At 31.8% G+C, this 20,641-nt stretch overlaps 1 protein-coding gene across 2 annotated transcripts in view; it reads left to right on the top strand.

The window, feature by feature from the left end:
* The window catches only part of LOC118198764 (nose resistant to fluoxetine protein 6-like), a 73,823-nt gene that overhangs the window by 40,531 nt on the left and 12,651 nt on the right, over positions 1 to 20,641 (top strand). Inside the window, exons 9-13 of one of the 2 annotated variants that reach the window (XM_085824247.1) lie at positions 445 to 604; positions 8,955 to 9,034; positions 13,659 to 13,781; positions 17,457 to 17,577; positions 19,403 to 19,589. In XM_085824247.1, the coding sequence (XP_085680373.1) occupies positions 445 to 604; positions 8,955 to 9,034; positions 13,659 to 13,781; positions 17,457 to 17,577; positions 19,403 to 19,589 (671 nt within the window). The remainder of the gene's footprint in view (positions 1 to 444; positions 605 to 8,954; positions 9,035 to 13,658; positions 13,782 to 17,456; positions 17,578 to 19,402; positions 19,590 to 20,641) is intronic. The other variant, XR_015043117.1, reaches the window with a different exon arrangement.

Below are 20,641 nucleotides of genomic sequence, written 5' to 3'. Positions count from 1 at the left end.
GCATATAAATAAACACAAATATTTGTTGTTTTTCGCGTGAAAGTCTATTCGCACAACCCGTTTGATGTTTTATGTATAAAATGTATATATTCAAACATATAATTTGTTTATAAGTGTAAATTAATGGCTGTTTTGGAATTGTTCTGATGAATATGTCATAACATCATTTACCTCAAATATGAATAGTTAAATTTATAAAAAAATTATTAACGAGTTTGTTTTAATAATTAGATCTTTATATTTGATTAACCTTTTTGCATTTTAGATTTCTCTATAATTATAACTTTTCATATTATAATATTATTTTCTCTTTTAAGTTGATATTGAATTCCTAAAAGTTTTGCATTCAAAATATAACTGCATCATCCTTCGTCTTACATATTAGTTCTTTTAGAAATTTATCCTGAAAATTATGCTGCGCTATAAGTTTTTTCTATTTATTAGGATATTTCCTGGATACGCTTTTATCATCATGATCACGATGCTTATACCTTTGGTGGGTTCTGGGCCTATATTTAAAGAATCCGTTCGGAACATAGTCCTACCATGTCATTACTTGTGGTGGTTGAATTTGTTGTTTGTGAATAATTTCAGCGATATAATGGTAAGTACGGTTCATCATTATTCATGTTGTGATGCGTGCAGCAAATGTTTTATAATTTAGAAAGAGAAAGTTCATATCACACGACAAGGGCTTAGAATGCAAAAAAAAAAAAAAAAAAAAAAAAAAAAAAAAAAAGTGAGTGGAGGTTTTCTGCAGATAAAACAGCCAATAAATCATTACTGAAATTGACTTTTTATATAACCGCAACAATTATGTAAATGGCATGATTACAATGCCTTTTGCTCAGCTTGACCAGGGTTGCCAGATTGTTACTTTTAATCAACGAGATATCGTTGTTTTTAATACCGAAGTCTAGAAACCGTTATTTAGCTTTCTTGGCATTTGGGAATTGATTTATTTGTGTAAATTATTATATCTTCTACGGAAAGCTAACATAATTTACATGGAAATAGCATACATATTTTAATGACCATTCCTTCAAAAAGTATTTTTTATTTCTTTATATGCAAAAGCTTTTTTATCTATCAGTTTTTAAAACTTTAAATTCCTGCAAAGTAAAGAAAACTTTTCACCCGCTTTTTCTCAAATTTATTTAATTTGTTTAAGCAGTTATTTTATGTTTGGAATCTGTGCTGACGCCTCTTTCTTTTCTTTTTCCCGCCAAAAAGCAAATTACTTCTCGTGTATAAAAGTGAAGATTTGAGTTTTTTTTTCCCTTTTTCTTTCTTTTTAATTCAGAGCTTGTTCTATCGCTTGAAGGCCATGTTACTAGGTTTCGTCCTAGAAAGAGATTCTGTTTTCGGCGTTATATTATTACTCTTCGCTTGTTAATTTCACGCCGGTTCAATTCCGACCTAACTTCGCGATTAAATTAATCTGTGTAACCTTTGGCTATTAGATATTTAAATTTATATTTGAACTTCTACTTTAAGTCTCGTGCCATAAATGCTCGTGGATTTGTGAGCCTTCAGTTCATCTATTTTCGTTTAAAATAAAAGGTCTTTTGCACTTTTCGTAAGTCTCTGTTGTACTTAGACATAGCGATAAACCGCGTTACGTCTATCAAATGTTTGGTCATAGTTTACAGCAGTGAAACACGTTCAACCTTATATTTTATTCAACCTTGATTGAATTCGTCATAATTCTTCGATCGCAAATTAGATATACACTAATCTTCATTTCGTGTGCAAACCATCTGGCCCCAACATCTCAACTGTTTTTATTACCCCCTCATACTTAATGTTTTCTCTTCCAACATATTTCTGTTTAAAATTGTACTTGAAATTGTTTTAATTTCAGCATTTTCCCGAACTGCTAGATTGAAATTTCTATTTAGAGCTAGTAAGAAGCATAAAAATTCAAACCAAGTAAATACGAATATATGTATTGTTTTTATTTTTATCATAGGAAAATTTAATATAAAAAAATAAACGTCTTTTTTGTATGAACTAGAAACCTGGATCCAAAAATTGACGTTTGTCTGAGAAACCCAAAAATTTATATTTGAGAGAATTTTAATGGCATATAAAATAATTCCTATCGAATGTAATTTTTGGGTTGTTGTTGATGCCTTGTCCAAAAGTTAATGCAGAAAGGTCAGGTAGGGCCAAAAAAGGTTTTTGGTTTATTTCTGCAAATTGCAAATGAAATCTTTTCAGAATTTATTTGGAACCAGTTTCCCTGGTTAAACGAATAGTTCAGGTGATGTAGATAAGGAAAAAAAAAGAAAAAAAAAAAATCTGAAAGAATTCGGGTTTTAAACGTCGTGCCGGAGATTTCCTAAGGCATTTTATGCTCCAGCTAACCACCGCAGGTTACCAATATGTTTTTGGACTCGCCCTGCTAAAACAATATTTTGTCTTTTTAAGTTTATTGCTAAGAGTTAAGCACGCACTTACGCTATACAAAAATCAAGAACAAAGTCACAAAATATTTAAAAAAAGTATATCTTTAGAATTTCCAATAGTGTTAGGGATTACCATATATTTTAATCACCTAAAAGGGTTAGCATAAAACATAAAAAGCAGGTATTGATTTTAATGAGTCCAGCCGCTGTCATTTAATAAAAATATTTAAAATTTCTAATTAGACCTCTCATAATTTAAATGCATTTTATTTAAATCTGTCAGATTAAAACGTAGTATTTTTAAAAACTGCGTTTGTAGCTTTTCAATTATTTGGTTTGTTACTCAGTAACAGAATGCTTAAAACTGAAAGTTAAATGCATTACTGAATAGCAATACGCACGTGCGTGGATCAAAAGCCGAATCTTCCTTTTTGCCGAATGACAACAATCTGGGGCGCTGGTGATATAAATGTTTTATTTCGAAATGTGTTGCCACTGCTCGATTTCAAATCGCTGAGTCTATTAAAGAGAATTCGTTAAATTTGCATATATTATGAAACAGATAAAAAACAAATTCGAAATTAAAAATTCGAGCTTCGATTCGCCCATATTTGGGTGGAGGACTACGTATATCAGAGGTTCTATGTGCCGTCGTTTTTCTACAGTGCGAACAAAAAACATACATACTTACAAGTTCTTCATTATTTAATTTTTTTAAATAATACCTCTCGAAAACATTTGGTGGCAACAATTCAAAAATTGGTTTTGACACAAAAGTAATACGTGCAAAAATTGAGTAGTTTCGAGACTTGCAGCACCTTTGATGTTAAAATAATTAGACACATTTTACTTTTAAAAGCGTCTGCAGCGTATTTATATTTTATTTATATTATCTGATCATTAAAATTTGGATTTGGATTTATTTAATTGTTGCAAAGCACGCTAAGACAAACGTGCCAATCTGAGATAATTAAAGTCCGATTTTAAACTGCTTACTGAGTCTGAATCAAAGTTTACTGATTTTAATGCATTGTACTCGTAAACAGTACTAAAAACTCAGCGTACTTTTTAAATACTAGTAGCTAAGAAATGGAGTGAATAAAGATCACAAACTCAGACTTTATCTCATTAAATATTCTGAAGTATATTCTAAATAACGAAAACATTCATAATAAGAATCTATAAATATTCAAACCACAACATGAAACACAAGATCATGATGAGCTTTTAGAAACGAAATTTCTTTTTGTCTTTTGTATAAAGAATTGATTTTTGAATTAAATGCTTTAAATAAGAGCTGTAAATAAAAAGAGGTGTATTTGATAAATATGCCAAACTAATCAATCATATTTTTTCTTGGGGGGGGGAAGTATTCTAATAAATTATTTCTTAAATTTAATTTTAAGAGAATACTTGTAGAGACCTTAGGATATTTTTGGAAGCAGAAAAGATGAAAAATATGCAACGCCTTAGCCGGGAATCGAACCACGAACCTCTGGAATACGCGCCCAGCGTGCGGGCCACCATACCATGAAGGCATGTCAAGAAGGCGGGAGAAATACCTTATATACACCCCCTTTTAAAGGGCGACTGGGGTTTTAGGGGACCCAGTCGCCAAATCCTGGGGAAGAAGAATCATCATTCAACACCCTTTTAGTTCGGGCGCCACTGTGGAAACATTAGGTATTCTTTCTGTTATGTTTTGGGGCAAAAGCAGGGAAGATAAAAAATATGCAACGCCTTTGCCGGGAATCGAACCGCGGAACTCTGGAATACTCGCCCAGCGTCCAGACCACCACACCACGAAGGCATGCGAAGAAGGCGGGAGAAATACCTTATAAACCCTGAAACTCTCATCTAAAAATTTCTGTACCATTTGCATAATCATACGTAAATTGTTCGAGAAAATAATAATATTTGCGTTCTTAATTTCAAAGATATCCATTATGAGCGTTTTTAGTATGAAGTGAGCTATTGAAATGTATGACAGTATTTCCCTATCAAGACGATAAGCTTTTTGGTTTACCATTAGATAAACTTCTAATTTGAAACCGGCAAAAATATCCGAATCGTCTTTAAATCATGGAATAATTACTTTTCTCTTAAAGGAAAAGGCAAAAAAAGATTTAAAAATAAACTCTGAAAGCTTTCAGACCCCCAAAAGGGGCGTTTTTTTAACGTTTTGTGTGTTATGTTTATTTATTAAATTCATGTTTTACCCATTTGAAATTCAGTTCAACAATATCACAAAATATTCAAAAACAGCATATCTATAGAATTTCCGATACACAATCTCGCGCCCTGGAGATAAAAATGTTATCTTCCGTACAGTGTTACCACTTTGTTTTCTTTGAAACTTGTTGATTTTGTTAATCAAAAACTCGTTAAAGTTAAGCAAAAAATGAAACAGATAATAAAAAAAATTCGAAATTCAAAATTCAAGCGTTCACCACGTTCGGGTGGAGGATTACGTTATTCAGAATTTAGTGGCGCTAGGTACCGTCGTTTTCTCACAGTGCAAAAAACATACATTCATTCATACAGATTCTTCATTATTTAATTTCTTTGAATCTAATACAGGCTGATATTATTTGGTGGCAACAATTTAAAAAGGTGATTCTCCGTTTATAGTGAAACGCCACAAAATGCTGTTTTGAGACTAACAGCCCAGAGCTAACGCTCCCTTGGACTAAAAAAGGATTATACCTCAGATTTAATGGATTCTTTTCCAACAAATACAGCAGATTAAACTTATGCTTATTTTTTACTGAAATCAGAAATTTGGTAACATGCATAGAAATAGCCTTATTTGAATCTTGATACGTAAGGAAAAAATAATCTGAACTCAAATTAAATTTCGTGTATCACTCGCAATCTCTTCTTTTTTCCGAATGTCATTGGCAGAAGTTTGGAGAACATTTTCACTTTCACAATTAAAAAAATTATAAAAACTAAGAGGAAATTCAGTAATACATATGTATAGATAATCACTTACTAACAACAAGAACAAATAATTCTAGAAGTTTAAAGAAAATGTGATAAAAATATTATAATTATTATTTTTCCTTCAAGGTCAAATTATTCTGTAGAATGATTTTTTCCTGTTTTTCCCACTCGTTATCAGATCCCTTTCTTTTATTTTTCCAATTCACTTTCGCGGGCTCTGGAAACCGTGACCTTCAGAATTACTTCAAGAGCTAGAGGCCATCCGTTCTCCGTCCTATGTGAAAGTACGCAACCGCAGTGAGCTATTTCGAAATTCACGTTTTTCCAATGACCTTACAAAGTTCATTGTCATACATTTTTTAGTTCAAAATTTTTTCTGGAGTTGTTTTGTCATTTTTGATGTCAAATTTGTAGTTAGTTATTTCCTCTGATATGTTATAAAAGAGTCGAAAAGAAGTCACCCATTTGGATGCATCATATCTAAAAAGGACTATAAGACGATGGGATTAAAAAAAGTATATATAATTTACAATTTTTTTTTAGTCTCATCATGGTCTTTAGTCCAAAAGGGCTCTGACCCTGAAGGACCATTGTTTTCGTCTTGTGATTTTGCGTTGAATCACTATAAACGGCGAATCACTTTTCAAACTGTTGCCACCCAATGCTAGAGTCCTGCATTATATTTGAAGAAATTAAATACCGTATTTGACAGCATATAGGACGCACTGGCATATAAGACGCACCCTTATTTAGAAGGTCACACACAAAGAAAATATGTTTCAATAGTCCGCGCGATAGCGCGGTACCACAATAACTTAAAATGGGGTTTCTTTTAGTTCTCACGTTTCGTAAAAGCCAAATAAACAATCATTGAATGCAATTACCAAACATTGTTAATTAAGGAAAATTAACAAACGGCAAGCTATTTTGAACATGATATGTAAATTTCAATAATGAATAAATGAATGAACGCCAAGCAATCAAACATAATACAAAATAGAGCAGAAACAACAAAACAAAACAAAACAAAAAAGATTCAAGGAAAACGTTGCCTATCATGAAATTGATCATGACTATCATGACTTTAATCACTTTCAAAACCATAAAAGTCCTTTTCACTATCATCATCATCGAAAACGAGAATATCGTCATCATTACTGTTTCCGTCATCGCTAGTATCACCTTCTTCGAATAATGCGTCGTCTTCTGTTCCGTCAAGAGTATTACTGATTCCGCACTTCTTAAAGACTTAACAATTACTTCAGACTTTACGTCCTCCCAAGATCTTTTTACCCACTCGCACACCTGTGAAATAGAGGGCCGCATCATTCTACCTGAGGGTGTGAGGGCGTGATGTGGCTCTCCTATCCACTTGTTCCATCGTTCTCGCACTTTTTCCTTAAATGGCTTATTCACCGATACATCTAAAGGCTGCAATTGGCTAGTCAGTCCACCAGGAATGACAGCTATCTGGGTTTTTAATTCTCTCGCTTTATTCTTTATGGTTTCAGTTTTATGGGCGCTAAACTGATCCAAAACCAAAAGAGAGGATTTTCTTAAGAGTCCACCAGGTCTCCTCGCCCATACGTTCTGTAACCACAGTTTCATTGCAGCTTCGTCCATCCAGCCTTTCGAATGATTATGAACAATTACACCGTTGGAAGTTTTTTTTTTTTTGGAGGAGTTTTTCTTTTGAATATGAAAAATGGCGGTAGTTTTGTGCCATCAGCACAACATGTTAGAACTACCGTATATCAGGTTTTTTTCATGACCTGTGGTTTTTATGGTTATTGATTTAGACCCTTTAATACTCACAGTCTTGTTGGATGGTACATCAAATGTGAATGGAATTTCATCCATATTTCCTACTTGACCGAGCTCAAAAGAAGTTTTCTTGCGTGCATTTATAACAAACCTATGAAATGCTAGTATTTGTCTTCATAATCTGATGGCATTTTCTGTGCAATAGTTGTTTTTGTGCGCATTGATAAGCCTTGCCTTTTCATGAACCTGTAGCACCAACCCTCGGACCCTGAAAAGTTCTGATTCCCGTGTGTTTCTGCAAATCCTTTGGCTTCATTGATTATCATTTTAGTTGAAATTCTTATCCCAGATTTCCTCTTATCTATCACCCACATTTTTACGGCATTTTCAAGTTCAAGCCAAGATGGAGCTGGGCATCGAAGGTTATGTTTTTGTTTGTTAGCAGTCTTCAGTTGATCTTCCTGCGGTCGCTAATTACGTATAATTTTTTCGGTAGGTGGTGGACCGAAATGCCTTGCTGCTGCTCTGTTTCCATACACTTTGGCGTAGTTCAACACTCCTAGTTTATACTGAATTGTATAGCTTAATCTCTTGTTTCCTGTAGTCATATTTTCCAGGGTATTTTTTATAAACAAATAGTTTTAAGCACCAATACCGACACGTTTATACAGAGTAGCACCGATACCGACAGTGTCGGCTGAGTCACAGAAATTCTATGTAAAGAAGGAAAGGCTCCATACCGTCGAACCTGTTCGAACTTCGACGTCAGCGTCGAGCTTTGTTGCTTTTTGGTGACAGATATTTCACGCATGCACAAAATAATTATGGCAGATGTAAAGAAAGTTATGTGTGTCTAGACCTTTATCCGGGCTAAAAATAGCATTCAGTATTGAAAGTTAACCTGTGTCCTTCACGTATAAGATGCAGGTAACGTTTTTGACACCAAATTTAGGAAAAAAAGTGCGTCTTATATGCCGTCAAATACGGTAATGAAAAATCTGCATAAATGTGCGTATATCTCTCGCATTGTGATAAAACAACGGTACATAGAGCCATCGAATTTTAAATGGCGTAATCCTCCTACGAATATGGGCATGTGGAAGACCCAATTTGAAATTTGGAATTTGTTTTATTATCGATTTCATATTTTGTAAAGGTTTAACGAATATTTGAGTAACAAACTCGAGGACTTAAAAGCGAGCAATGGCAACACTCTACGGGAAAAAAAATCTCCAGCGGGCGCGGAACTGTGTATTGGAAATTCTAAAGATAAGTGCATTTTAAAATTTTGCGACATTGCTATTGAACTGAGTTTTAGGGTTTAAATGCAAAGAACATGATATTTAATAAATAAAGGTAACACAAAACGTTAAAAAAACGCCCCTTTAGATGTAATTTAAAATCTGAAACCTTTCAATTTTTTTGGGGGGGGGCTTTTCTTTTTATTATTTATTTATTTATTTTTGAATCTCAGAGGAAAATTTTCAGTTAAGAACACCATAGAATCTCCTTGCTATCATATTGCTTTGGAGTCATAGTAACTTTAGCGTTGTCTTTACTTTTCTGTGCTAATTACAACGATACCAATATTAAGTTTCGATTCTAATCATTACTCAAGTTGATTAGTTCTCTTACATGTTCTCAAGATCTCATATTTTTATGTGAACTGGGGACGGTGTAATTCATTTAAGTTAATAAGTCGTTTATTTTTTGTTAAAATGCAAATGTAGTAATTGTTCAATCACATGTCATAAGCTAATTATTAATAAATAAATTTCGATAATCTTTTATGGTCATTGATTTGCATGTGATTTTTTCCATATTTTATTTTAGTGCCTTCCACATACCTGGTACATAGCTTGCGATGTGCAGCTGCATGTGGCTGCTATTATGGTTTTGCTGCCTCTTAAAAGGTAAGTTTTTGTTATTATTGTTTCAATTTTTTTCTCATTTGCTTATTTTTGTTTTCTGAAAGCAAAGCGTAAATTGGAATAATAATGTGAAATCTTATTTATTTTTATTAAGCTATCTGCTATATAACGGATTTGTTGTTTATTAACCGCTTTTTACTCTAAGATGGTCTGTATCTCAAAAACATATTTTAACTTTATTTTATATTTAATTATATTATAGTTAATTTATATTTAATTCTAAAAGGTTTGGCATACACAAGCTGACTCATGTATGCCAATAATAATGCAAAGATGATGAGAGACGCTATGTGATTTTAAGTAATAGAATACATACAGGCGTTTAATACAGTGCATATAATACTAACAATACAGACGTCAATGAATATTAATTAATAATATCCTATAAATGCTCTCCCTTTTACTTGAATACATCGTTAGAGAAAAGGTCTCCATGGGACGTTTCGGCAAATTATATGGAATAACACGGTTGATGGCAATCTCCAAAATCGTCAGTCCACGACTGACGACTTACTATGTACAAACGGTGTACAAAGACACTCTCTTTCAGTTAACTTCAAAGGAAGTAATTCGCAGCTATCAAACTTGGGAAAAGTGATGAGCAAGTCAAATTACCATGCGAGAAATTCAACGATTCGGAGACATCTGTCGGAGTGCGGCCAACCTGTGCTTGCTGTTGCACCATTCTGTTCTTCAAATTGTATATACCAGCTAACTGCCTGGCTCACAATTATGACAATCCACTATCCTTCCGCCGCAGTATCCACTGAACGTCTGTAATACAGCCTGTTTGGGAGAAGGCTTTCGCTGCCGCAATCCGCAACTGTAACCACCTAGTGCTACATGGTAGCTGATATACGTTGAGCAAATATATATATATACCGTTCCACTGAGCCCATTGACAAAATTCAAATTGCGTTTTTCATGTCTGGAAAGCAGGACTTAGGATATATATTGGATTTATATATAGCATTGTTCTAACATAGGTATTTTGACACAAAATCGGACCTTTTTCTGAAATAACATACCAATTGTTTTCCATATTTCTATTCTACGACTCAAATTATGCCTAGATATTAAATTTTGTAAAATTTGGGGCGAAATTTACGGAGAAATTCAAAGAATTATCTTGTCACATTTTTTTTTTTTTTTTTTTTTTTTTTTTTTTTTTTTTTTTTCAGTTTGCGCCAATAATAATTCACTTGGCGAACTTCTTAATATATGGCAACCAATTTTCCTTTTCCTTCCATTATGCCGGAGAGGAAGAAAAGGAACCTCGTTGCAAATTTTTTAAATTGTTTGCGTGAGCGGAAAATAGTCACATCGTTCCTACTTTCAAATAATTTTAGCAAAATGTCTAAATCACATTTGATGTTTTATCGCTTTCAACAAATATGCCAAATTTAAAAACGCGCCAATATATAAATTCACGTACATCTTCGGAAATTTTGAATAAAAAAACTGTAACTTTTTGTAGGTATGCTTATAAATACGTCTACTTTAAGATGATGGTACAATTTTATAGATTATAATTCACAATTTTTTTTTTATTTATAAAAATTATCTAAAGATACTAATTTAAAAAATAAATCATAAAAAAATGGGCGAATTTTATTTGGAATGAATCTGAATTTCGAAATGTGAAAGGAAGAATCAAATAAGTTTAATAAAAAAGAGAGATTGATAAATATATACCAAACTCAATGAACACTTAGAAGCTAAAATTTTGAGAGCTAATTATTTTCAAAACTACTCGTGCGATTTTTACAAAACTTGGTAGTTTGGAGTACTTTGAGTTGTAGAATTGAAATATGGGAAAAAAATTGGTATGTTATTTCAGAAAAAGTCCGATTTTGTGTCAAAATACCTATATTAGAACAATGATGTATATAAATCTAATACATATACCATGTCGCACTTTCGAGACATGAAAATCGCAAGTTGAGTTTCCTCAATCGGCCCAGTAGAACGGGTGAAATAGAACTCTCCCATTTTTTCTTTTGGCCCAGTGCCCCCCCTTTTTTTCCCTCGTTGTGTACTTTGTGTGCTTCATGTGCATATTTGTATTTTGATAGGGCTGCCAACTCAGACTCGTATATACAATATGCGCCACTCTGTATTTAACGCGTCCATTCTCGATCAAGATTGAGAAAAAGTCAGTACATTTTAAAATTGCATTTTAAGTACGAATCTAAAATTAAATTTAGAAATTAGTTGACAACTCATTGTAAGTATCCTGAAGAAAAAACTATCCAATATTTGTGTTTTAAGTTGGTTATGACAAGTTTGAAAGATTTCATGAAAGCTAAGAAGAAATTCGACTTAGAAGAAATTATATTGCCAACGAAAATTTAATATAGAGTACAGTAGTATTCCTTTATTAACACATTGATTTTAAGGCCAAATACGGTAATCGTTTTTTAGTTTTATTTGAAAATATCAGTTTTAGCAAAATGATTTTATTTTTCTACTAATAATCTATTTTAAAACTTGCTTCTTTCGAAAAAAATTATTCAAAGCACTTTTGGTAATATATATAATTCATTCAAAACGTTCTGAAAATGAACCCACATGAGTGTTAGGACATTTTACATAAAAAATTTATATTTAATACAAACATCAATATAACGGGACATTTAGTATTTCGTTGGATATCTTTTAGCTAAGATTACACTTTTCATACACATAAGCATACACATAAGCTAATGTTTTCGTGTACAAATGCTCCATTTTTCCATTCCTAAAGAATCCAGAGAAGTTTTCTTCATGACAACTATATAACCAAAGAAATGGTTGTGGCTTGTGGTTATTATATAACAAGGACAGTTATAACCGCAAGCGAACCTTCACGGCTGTATGTTCAAGATCGTTATTCTTACAGAACTTGAAAGTATTTTGCATTCCAGTTTTTTTACAGATGTTTTCAGGTTTTGTTTTCAGAATATTTATGTATTTTTACTAATTCATGTTATTCTAGATTAAAAACTTAATTTTTAATCCTAAAGGCAACGAAAAATCCCCAAACCGTTATGCGCCTACCCCCAACCCAGGCATAACAATAAACAATAAGTTTTTCGAATTCACCACTTAATTCTGATTTTTCCACCTATTAATTCGTTTCTAGGACCTGAATGCATAGCATTTTTTTTTAATTTTCTGCAAATATAACATTGTTCAAATATGATATAACTTTGCTTACTATAGATGTTTCGAACACCAAGCATATTTTCTTTTTTTTCTTATTGATTACAAATTTCCCTCTTACCTGATGGCCCATTTTATCCATGGGCCCTAAATGATTCTTCTAAATGTTTCAGGGTAAATTTCATTGCAAACCATGTTTCTAAATCTTCTGAACATTTTGCTGTACTAATTTATGTTTGTTGTTTAATTTTTCATAAAATAAGTCTGTATTACTATGCTTGGAATGCATTCCAGACTCCAACACATTTTCAACAGTTCACACAATATCCATCATTTTATTACATCAAAGCTAGTTAAATACTTTTACATTATAGATGTTTTTATATTTGAAATACTTTGCCATTTCTTTGAAAAAAAATAATTATTAAATTTATAGCACAATTGGTGATTAATTTGTAGTGTCTTATCATGTTCATTTCAAGTAAGGAAGTGTTAACAGTAACATATTTTGCTAAACAATAATAATTTCAAATGCAGATGATAATTTTTCATTGTGATAGATGTAGACGATGACTCTTGATATGCAGATGATGTTTGTGCATATCAAGAAATGCAGATATAAAAATGCAGACGATGATTCTTAAGAATTCTTCTATTGTGATATATGTTCATTAAACAATAAATGATAACAAGAAATAATATTTATCAAAATATTTCCAAAAACAATTCGAGTATCTGATTCGAGGAATTTGCGAGTCCTTAATTACCCCTTTTAGAGTTAATTATTTTTATTACACATTATTAATATGATATTTATTTTCCAACAATCCAGGCTTAAAATAGAGAAAACATAATATATTAGAAAACGTTGAAGTCTGTGGTTCAATATTTAGTACAAGATCTACGCAAATAAATTTCAAAAATGCAAGTGTCCGAAAGCAAATATGAGCCACTGTAAATCATTTGAAACAAAATTTTAAAAGTGAAGGGATTGATCTTCTCGTTTAATTTTAAACCAAGTCATTGTCGAGTTCTTTTCTTGACTTTTATATTCAGTCTCTAATTTCTATATTTAGTTCTTAATTTACATAGAACGGTATAACGCGAAAAAAATCATAGCATGAGAGGAAAAGGTTTTACAAATGCTTTTCACTGTAAAATTTATATTATGCAAAAACTAAAACTCAGTTGTAAAAAAAAATTATCGCTTTCAAGAATGATAACTATTTTGCCCGTTTGTCAAAATACCTTTGCCTAATTTAATTTTTTACTTTGGTGTGGATATCAGCCATACAAGCCGCAAGTGAAAATTTAAGGCTCGTAACTTCTCTTTTTATGTTAAACCTTCAAATGTTTTCCCGTCTTGCTAATTTAAACATAAGGCTATAACAGTTTATGTTTCAGAGTTTCATATATGAAGATTCATAAAAGGATTGTAATACGTAATCTTCGTATGTTGCAGGTGGCCAAAGATCGGAGTTTCTGCGTGCGGAGCTTTCATTCTCGCTTCCGTAATTTATACCGGAACGATAACGTATTTAAAAGATCTTCCTCCGACAATGCTAATGACAATTTATGATTTAGAGTAAGTATTTATTTATGTAAATAATTTTTAGCTGATATCTTAACTTCACATTACTTTATATGAGAACTTATAGCATCTAAATCTTCAGCGCGAAAAAAAATCTGATGTGGATACCGCGTAATTTCCTTGTACAATCTATTTAATTATACGCATTTTTTGCCGCACTTCATTTTAACATATTTCGTCGAATTATTCTAATTTAATTAACCAATTCGTCAATGGAATCACTCAGTGTTCGAAGTGGCATAAAAAATTGCAAATTATGAAATTAAATATCTTGCTTTATTTTTATCGTATGGGAGTCAAACTTCTTATAATTTTATTTTTTCGTAACGAGTATAAAACTTTCATAAATATAAATATAGGAACCGGAAGACCGCATCAAAAGTTCAATTTCTTTATTTCTCGAAAATTAATTTTGTTTTAAATTTTGACATTGTAAAAACATGAAAATGCTTAATTTTTATCGTATGGGAGTCAAAGTTCTTATAATTTTATTTTTTCGTAACGAGTATAAAACTTTCATAAATATAAATATAGGAACCGGAAGACCGCATCAAAAGTTCAATTTCTTTATTTCTCGAAAATTAATTTTGTTTTAAATTTTGACATTGTAAAAACATGAAAATGCTTAATTTTTATCGTATGGGAGTCAAACTTCTTATAATTTTATTTTTTCGTAACGAGTATAAAACTTTCATAAATATAAATATAGGAACCGGAAGACCGCATCAAAAGTTCAATTTCTTTATTTCTCGAAAATTAATTTTTTTTTAAAGTTTGACATTGTAAAAACATGAAAATGCTTAATTTTTATCGTATGGGAGTCAAACTTCTTATAATTTTATTTTTTCGTAACGATTATAAAACTTTCATAAATATAAATATAGGAACCGGAAGACCGCATCAAAAGTTCAATTTCTTTATTTCTCGAAAAATAATTTTTTTTTTAAAGTTTGACATTGTAAAAACATGAAAATTTTCGTCATTTAAAATATTTCTGTAAGTGGAAGTATATGTCAGTAAATAACGATTGGGAAAATAAAGGCCAGGTAAAGGGAAGTGTGTGTGTGTATACATACAGAGACAAAGTATCACAAATTTTTATTTAAAAGTAAAATTATCCCAAATTATTTTCGTACAGTATGCTGCTGAAAATTAATCAGTATAGACAAAAAGTAAGAAACTTAAAACCAATTTCACAAGGACCTAATGAACCAAAATTTATAGGGAATTTTGAAATTTAACGGTACTGAATTTCAGTTCTTTTGGGACTTTATGGAATCGGCTCTAAATTTCCTAATTTCTCTCTCTCTATGTATATGTCATAATAGCAAGTAAAAGACGAAGCACTGCTGATGCGTAATACCCAGATAGGATAGATCGTCTATCCATATTCAAGAGGAAGAATTCTGAATTGCGTAGTATGCTGATGTGGAAAGTTCGTAATATCTAAGCAACTTGGCAGTCGAGGCAGTTTTAATTACATTTTTATTTGCAACTGACTTTTGTGGGCACAATCACTTGGCACTCTAGTCGTGCCCATTCACAGAACATTTACATTTTTGGTATTATTACGATAGGAAGCAAGACAGCGAAATTACATCCTAGCAAGGCAGAGAGCGAAGCTGAAGTGCGTAGTTATCCTATATGGAAGCACACAAAGGCGAAGGTTTTGATTTGAGTTAAAAGTTTCACTTTCCAATTATTACGTCATCAGCGCTGCGCCATGGACCTTATAAGGTCCATGCGCTGCGCAGGTCATGCAAAATGGAATGATTTAGAAATGACGCATTTCAGAGAACTTATAACGATTTTTAGAACCGAGAGGGAGAATTAAAGGGAATTGGGGGTTAGTTTAAATTATAATTTTGATTTACATATTTTTTATCTTACATATATATATATACGTTTGGCATTGTGGATTGTAGTAAAAAAGAGAGATGCATAACTAGATGTTACAGCAGTCCGATATATGAAATATCAATATTCTGCGGCTAATAGTTTTTGAGCTATGCTACATACCTACAAATTTTGTGAGAGTTTTTCGTGACGTTCCGTACGTATAGAAAAGAGTTCGGTTTTAGTTTATGTGATGATTGCACTTGAGCAATTGATGCAATTGTTTTAATATTTGACGTAAAGTTTTTCAACTTAAATCACCTCAGTCAAAAATATTCAACCGCTTTCTTGTTCTTCGTTCTAGTTTGGTGTTCTTCGTATTTTTTTAATTGTGTTTTTTTACGATCTTGCCTTTAACTGTTTTATATTGCATTTATTGCATAAAAAATTTGTACATTTAAAAAATATACATATTAATCATTTTTAAAATATATTAAGTATCTTTAGCATATTTTCCCTTATATATGTTTTATATTTCTTCCTTAGTACATGATATAACTTTATATCAACAAACAATAGATTATTATTTTATCAAACAATCAATCATCAGTCAATGATTTTTGTTTTCAGTTTTATCAACCAATGATTATCAATGAATCATCAATTTTATTATTTTTTTATGCAAATTTGGTTTTCGACTCCCCAGTGGAACCCTTGCTCATCATTGGGCTCTTTTAAAATTTCATCGTCCCTCAGTGGCCAATACCAACTTCTCTAAACTAGGGGTTAGGAGCCTCTAGTTTAGAGAATTCAGACGCTTTGCCTACTTTAAATTTAAGATAATACCAAGGCCAACTTATAGTAGGTATTCTCTTAAATATATTATTATTAGTTCTGAATTTCATTAATAGATGGCGCCCCTCTCCAGATGTCATTGACATTGTGCGAAATTTCCTCGATTCGTTTAGAGATAACTTTTCTTGTTACAGTAGATTTTTTCAAGCTTTTCTTTATGAGGCATTTTAAATTTGTTCAATGAATGGCAGAAAAAGACTACTTCCCAATTGCAATCTGAGCACATCTCGAGAAATTTTATGCAATTTTAATCACTCCAAAGAAAATGAACGCCAATTATTGACTCGAAACTTATTATTATGTCGTTAATAAAGTTTCGAGGATTTGAGTAGAACGTGAGCGCCAGCTTGAGAGCAAAATTCATCCTCAAATTGTCATTCCTTTTATTGAAAAACTGTATGCATTTCGGAAGAAATTTACAGAGGTCTTTCTTCTTTTAGCAGCAAAATTATTTCACTTATTTATTTATATACTTTTTGCTGTTTGAGAAAGAGCATTCTCCGCCATTGTTCGGATATTTTTTTTTTTCAGATATTTTTTTTTTTTTTTTTTTTTTGCCCTGCATATTATGATGTAAATTACTACTAATTTTAAGACTAAATTTTGCGTAATTTTAAAATTAAAAAAATAATAATAATGCTAAAAAAGTCTTTTGAATACTTTGAACGGCAGAGAAAAATACCTTCTTGTAATTCCAACGCAGTTTCATTTGTTTATTTAAAACATAAAATTCACCTAAGAAATTTTTTGGTGGCAAATATTTCAATGACCATATTTTATTTTAAGTGGCTCTTGTTTAAATTGCCTGCACGTTTCCCCTTTTCAGATCTACGATTTTGTCTGGGACTCATTTTCAGTCCATCTTATTATAGCGTTAATAAGATGAACTGAAAATGGGTTCATTTTATGAACATTATGATAAGATGGACTTAAAATGTCGTTGTTTGAAATTAAGTATTATTGAATATTTCATTTCAGAGAGTTGGTTTATTATTGGCGGTACATTTATTCTAAGCCTTTTGCACACGCAGCTCCTTATCTAATTGGAATTCTTACGGGATATATGCTATCGGTGAAAGCTGAAATCAAAATACCTAGGGTAAGTTAAACATTTAATATATAGCTGGATGTTTTAATAAAATGCATTTATAAAACCGCAAAAACTAGTTAACTAAAATTAAGCTAGTACGAATGATAATATGATCAAAAGACAATCAAGCCTGAGCAAAGCGGAGAGGAAGAGCAAAACCTGTTTCGGAACCATTTATCACCCTCTCTTCTCTCACTTTTCAGCACAGTAGCAAAGCAAACTTTATGTAAAGCATATTCTGTATTAAATTGTCGCGGGAAAAAAAAAAAAAAAAAAAAAAAAAAAATCTGAAATGTTTCAGGTTTTAAATTACAGCCAAAGCGGCGTTTTTTTACCGTTTTGCGTGTTACCTTTATTTATTAAATATCATATTCTTTGCACTTAAACCATAAAATTTAGTTCAATAGCAATGTCGCAAAATAATTTTAAAATGAGCCTATCTTTAGAATTTCCGATACACAGTTCGACGCACGCTGGAGATAATTTTTTTTTTTTTTTATTTATTATTATTATTCGTAGAGTGTTGCCATTGCCCGCTTTTAAATTGTTGAGTTTGCTACTCAAACATTCGTTAAAGTTTTACAAAATATGAAACCGATCATAAAACAAATTCCAAATTTCAAATTTGGGATTTCAGATGCCCGTATTCGCAGTAGGATTACGTCATTCAAAATTGGATGGCTCTATGTACCGTTGTTTTATCACAATATGAGAGAAATATACATGCATTTATGCAGATTTTTCATTATTGAGTTTCTTCAAATATAATGCAGGACTCTAACATTTTGTGGCACCAGTTTGAAAAAGTTAATCGACATTCGTAGGAGTCCGACGCAAAATGCCAAAACGAAAGTAATAATCCTTCGGTACTCAAATTATTTTGGACTAAAAATTGCGTACTCGTAGAAGCATTAGGTTTGTCGAAACTCCTGACCGTCAGATTTCTAGTCGAATTTGCTTCCAGTTATGACGTCATAACATAAGCATGCTTATCCGTTCGATAATGACATTCATGAATAAAATGTAGGATTAAACGATTCAGTTTCTTTCAAACTGAAAAAAATCACTCGTGGGTTATTCCATGGTATTCATGTTCTGATAATCATAAAAACTAAATTAATTAAAAAAAAATCTTCGTAAAATCCTTTATCGAGTACGCCCCACGCTTTTAAAAAGAATTATTTGATCTCTTGCTGCCAATAAACTACCCGCTAAATTGTTTTTCTACTTTCAGTTCATTATTTAATTTTGAAAATTTAAATAAAAACTTATTTTATAAAACTTTTTTCTAATTTTTTTCCTCTCTTTTTTACTTGTAAGTTAATGACAAATTTAAGTCGCCATTTGGAAGTAAGTTTTTAGCTACAGTATCCTTATAATTACCTAGTAGTTATAAGAATTCTTTTCACGTTCTCAAAGAACGGCACACCAGAGGCCGAGCGGTAAAAGCCGCCGAACACTGGTAGTACGGTACAGAATTTGCGTATCGGCGAGAACGGGCTAGATTGCATGGGCGTTTTCAAGTTTTTCCTCATGTGTAACATGGATACGAGCAAGTTTTCTCTAGAAAAGTCCTCCAAGGGCTCCCTTCTTTTCATGCAACGCTTAATGGTGGAGCACGTAATAAGTAAATAAATAAAGGTTTAGAAAAGCGAGTTAGGCGCAGTGTTAGAGCTCATTGCTTAGGCATGCTTTAATAAACAAAGCATATAAAATAGATTTTTGTTTAAGAGACTGAGAAAAACGTTTCTTTATAAATCTTATTATGTGTTTCTGTAAAATTTTGAATTAATACTGATTAAAATTTCCTTTCTCACCATTTTTTTTTCCCCAGAAAATGCAAGTGATTGGTTGGTGTTTGGCGATTACTTTCAGCTTGACGGCTTTGTACGGAACGACAGAGTGGAATAAAGGAAGTCCATCGATGGTGGTGGAGAAAATTGCATATGCTAGTTTTCATAGGGTTGCCTGGACTACAGGAATAGCCTGGATGGTCATTTCTTGCATTACTGGTTCTGGAGGTCTTTAATTCAGCTTTTGTTACAAAATTCATATTCATTTTTAGCTGAAGGACGTGTAATACAAAAGAAACTTTAATTTGAATGTAAAAATTGAAGTATATTTTAATCTTTGCGAATTTGAATGTATGAGAGTCTGTGTTCAAAGTAAATCAGCCTGTTTTAAGATAAGATTTCATAAAATTTAGTACCATTTAAATTTTTAAATTTTATGAAATATTATTTTAGTTGAAATTATTCTTTCTTATACCATTTTAATTCTTCTTTTTTCTTCTTCATATATATATATATATATATATATATATATATATATATATATATATATATAATGTAGATAAAAATATACATATTTTCCCAGAAGAAAACACTTTACAGTTCTGGTACTTTCCAGAAAAGTATTTCCACTGCCGTTTTCGACACAATAACATCAGCAGTTACCACTTCCAACTACTAAGAACGTTAAACACAACACAATGCAGGCAGCATATAAAGAGCAAAGTTCACACGGAGATCTAACTCTAAACTAAGAACTCATACTGTCTCCTGGCTTATATAATTTTCTCCAGGCTACCAAGAAGTCTGCAGTACCTTTAATTTCTAAAAACCTCTGGAAGGCATATATGATTAAATTTACATTTAAGGGCCAGATACGATTACAGTTACATATGGGGACCAATTATAGTACAAGCTATACAAGAACCGGAACGAAATATCGCCAACTGGTCATTTAGTTTGACGACTTTTGGTGATTTCTGACCAAATATGGGAATAAAAGTTAGTCGCCAAAACTATCGGCAGCTTCGCATTATCTCACCAATTTATCCGGATAGCCATTTACCTAAATTTTAAATAGACTTGCCCCTGTAACTTTCCGGCAGAGTTTCGTTTTTCAAGCACTTCATATACCTAATTCAAAAAATGCTACAACTCCAAATATAAGTTCATTAAAATTGTTCATATATATACAAAATTCGTATCAGCATACTGCTAGAATATTAAAAGATATTGATTGTATACAAAAATCAATATTCCTTTGGCTTGTAACAATGCGTGTG

This window comes from Stegodyphus dumicola, chromosome 9 (genome assembly GCF_044657685.1).
Source record: "Stegodyphus dumicola isolate Sdum_Otavi_A_Nest chromosome 9, ASM4465768v1".
Lineage (NCBI taxonomy): Eukaryota > Metazoa > Arthropoda > Arachnida > Araneae > Eresidae > Stegodyphus > Stegodyphus dumicola.
This window is presented reverse-complemented; position numbering and strand designations above follow the sequence as displayed.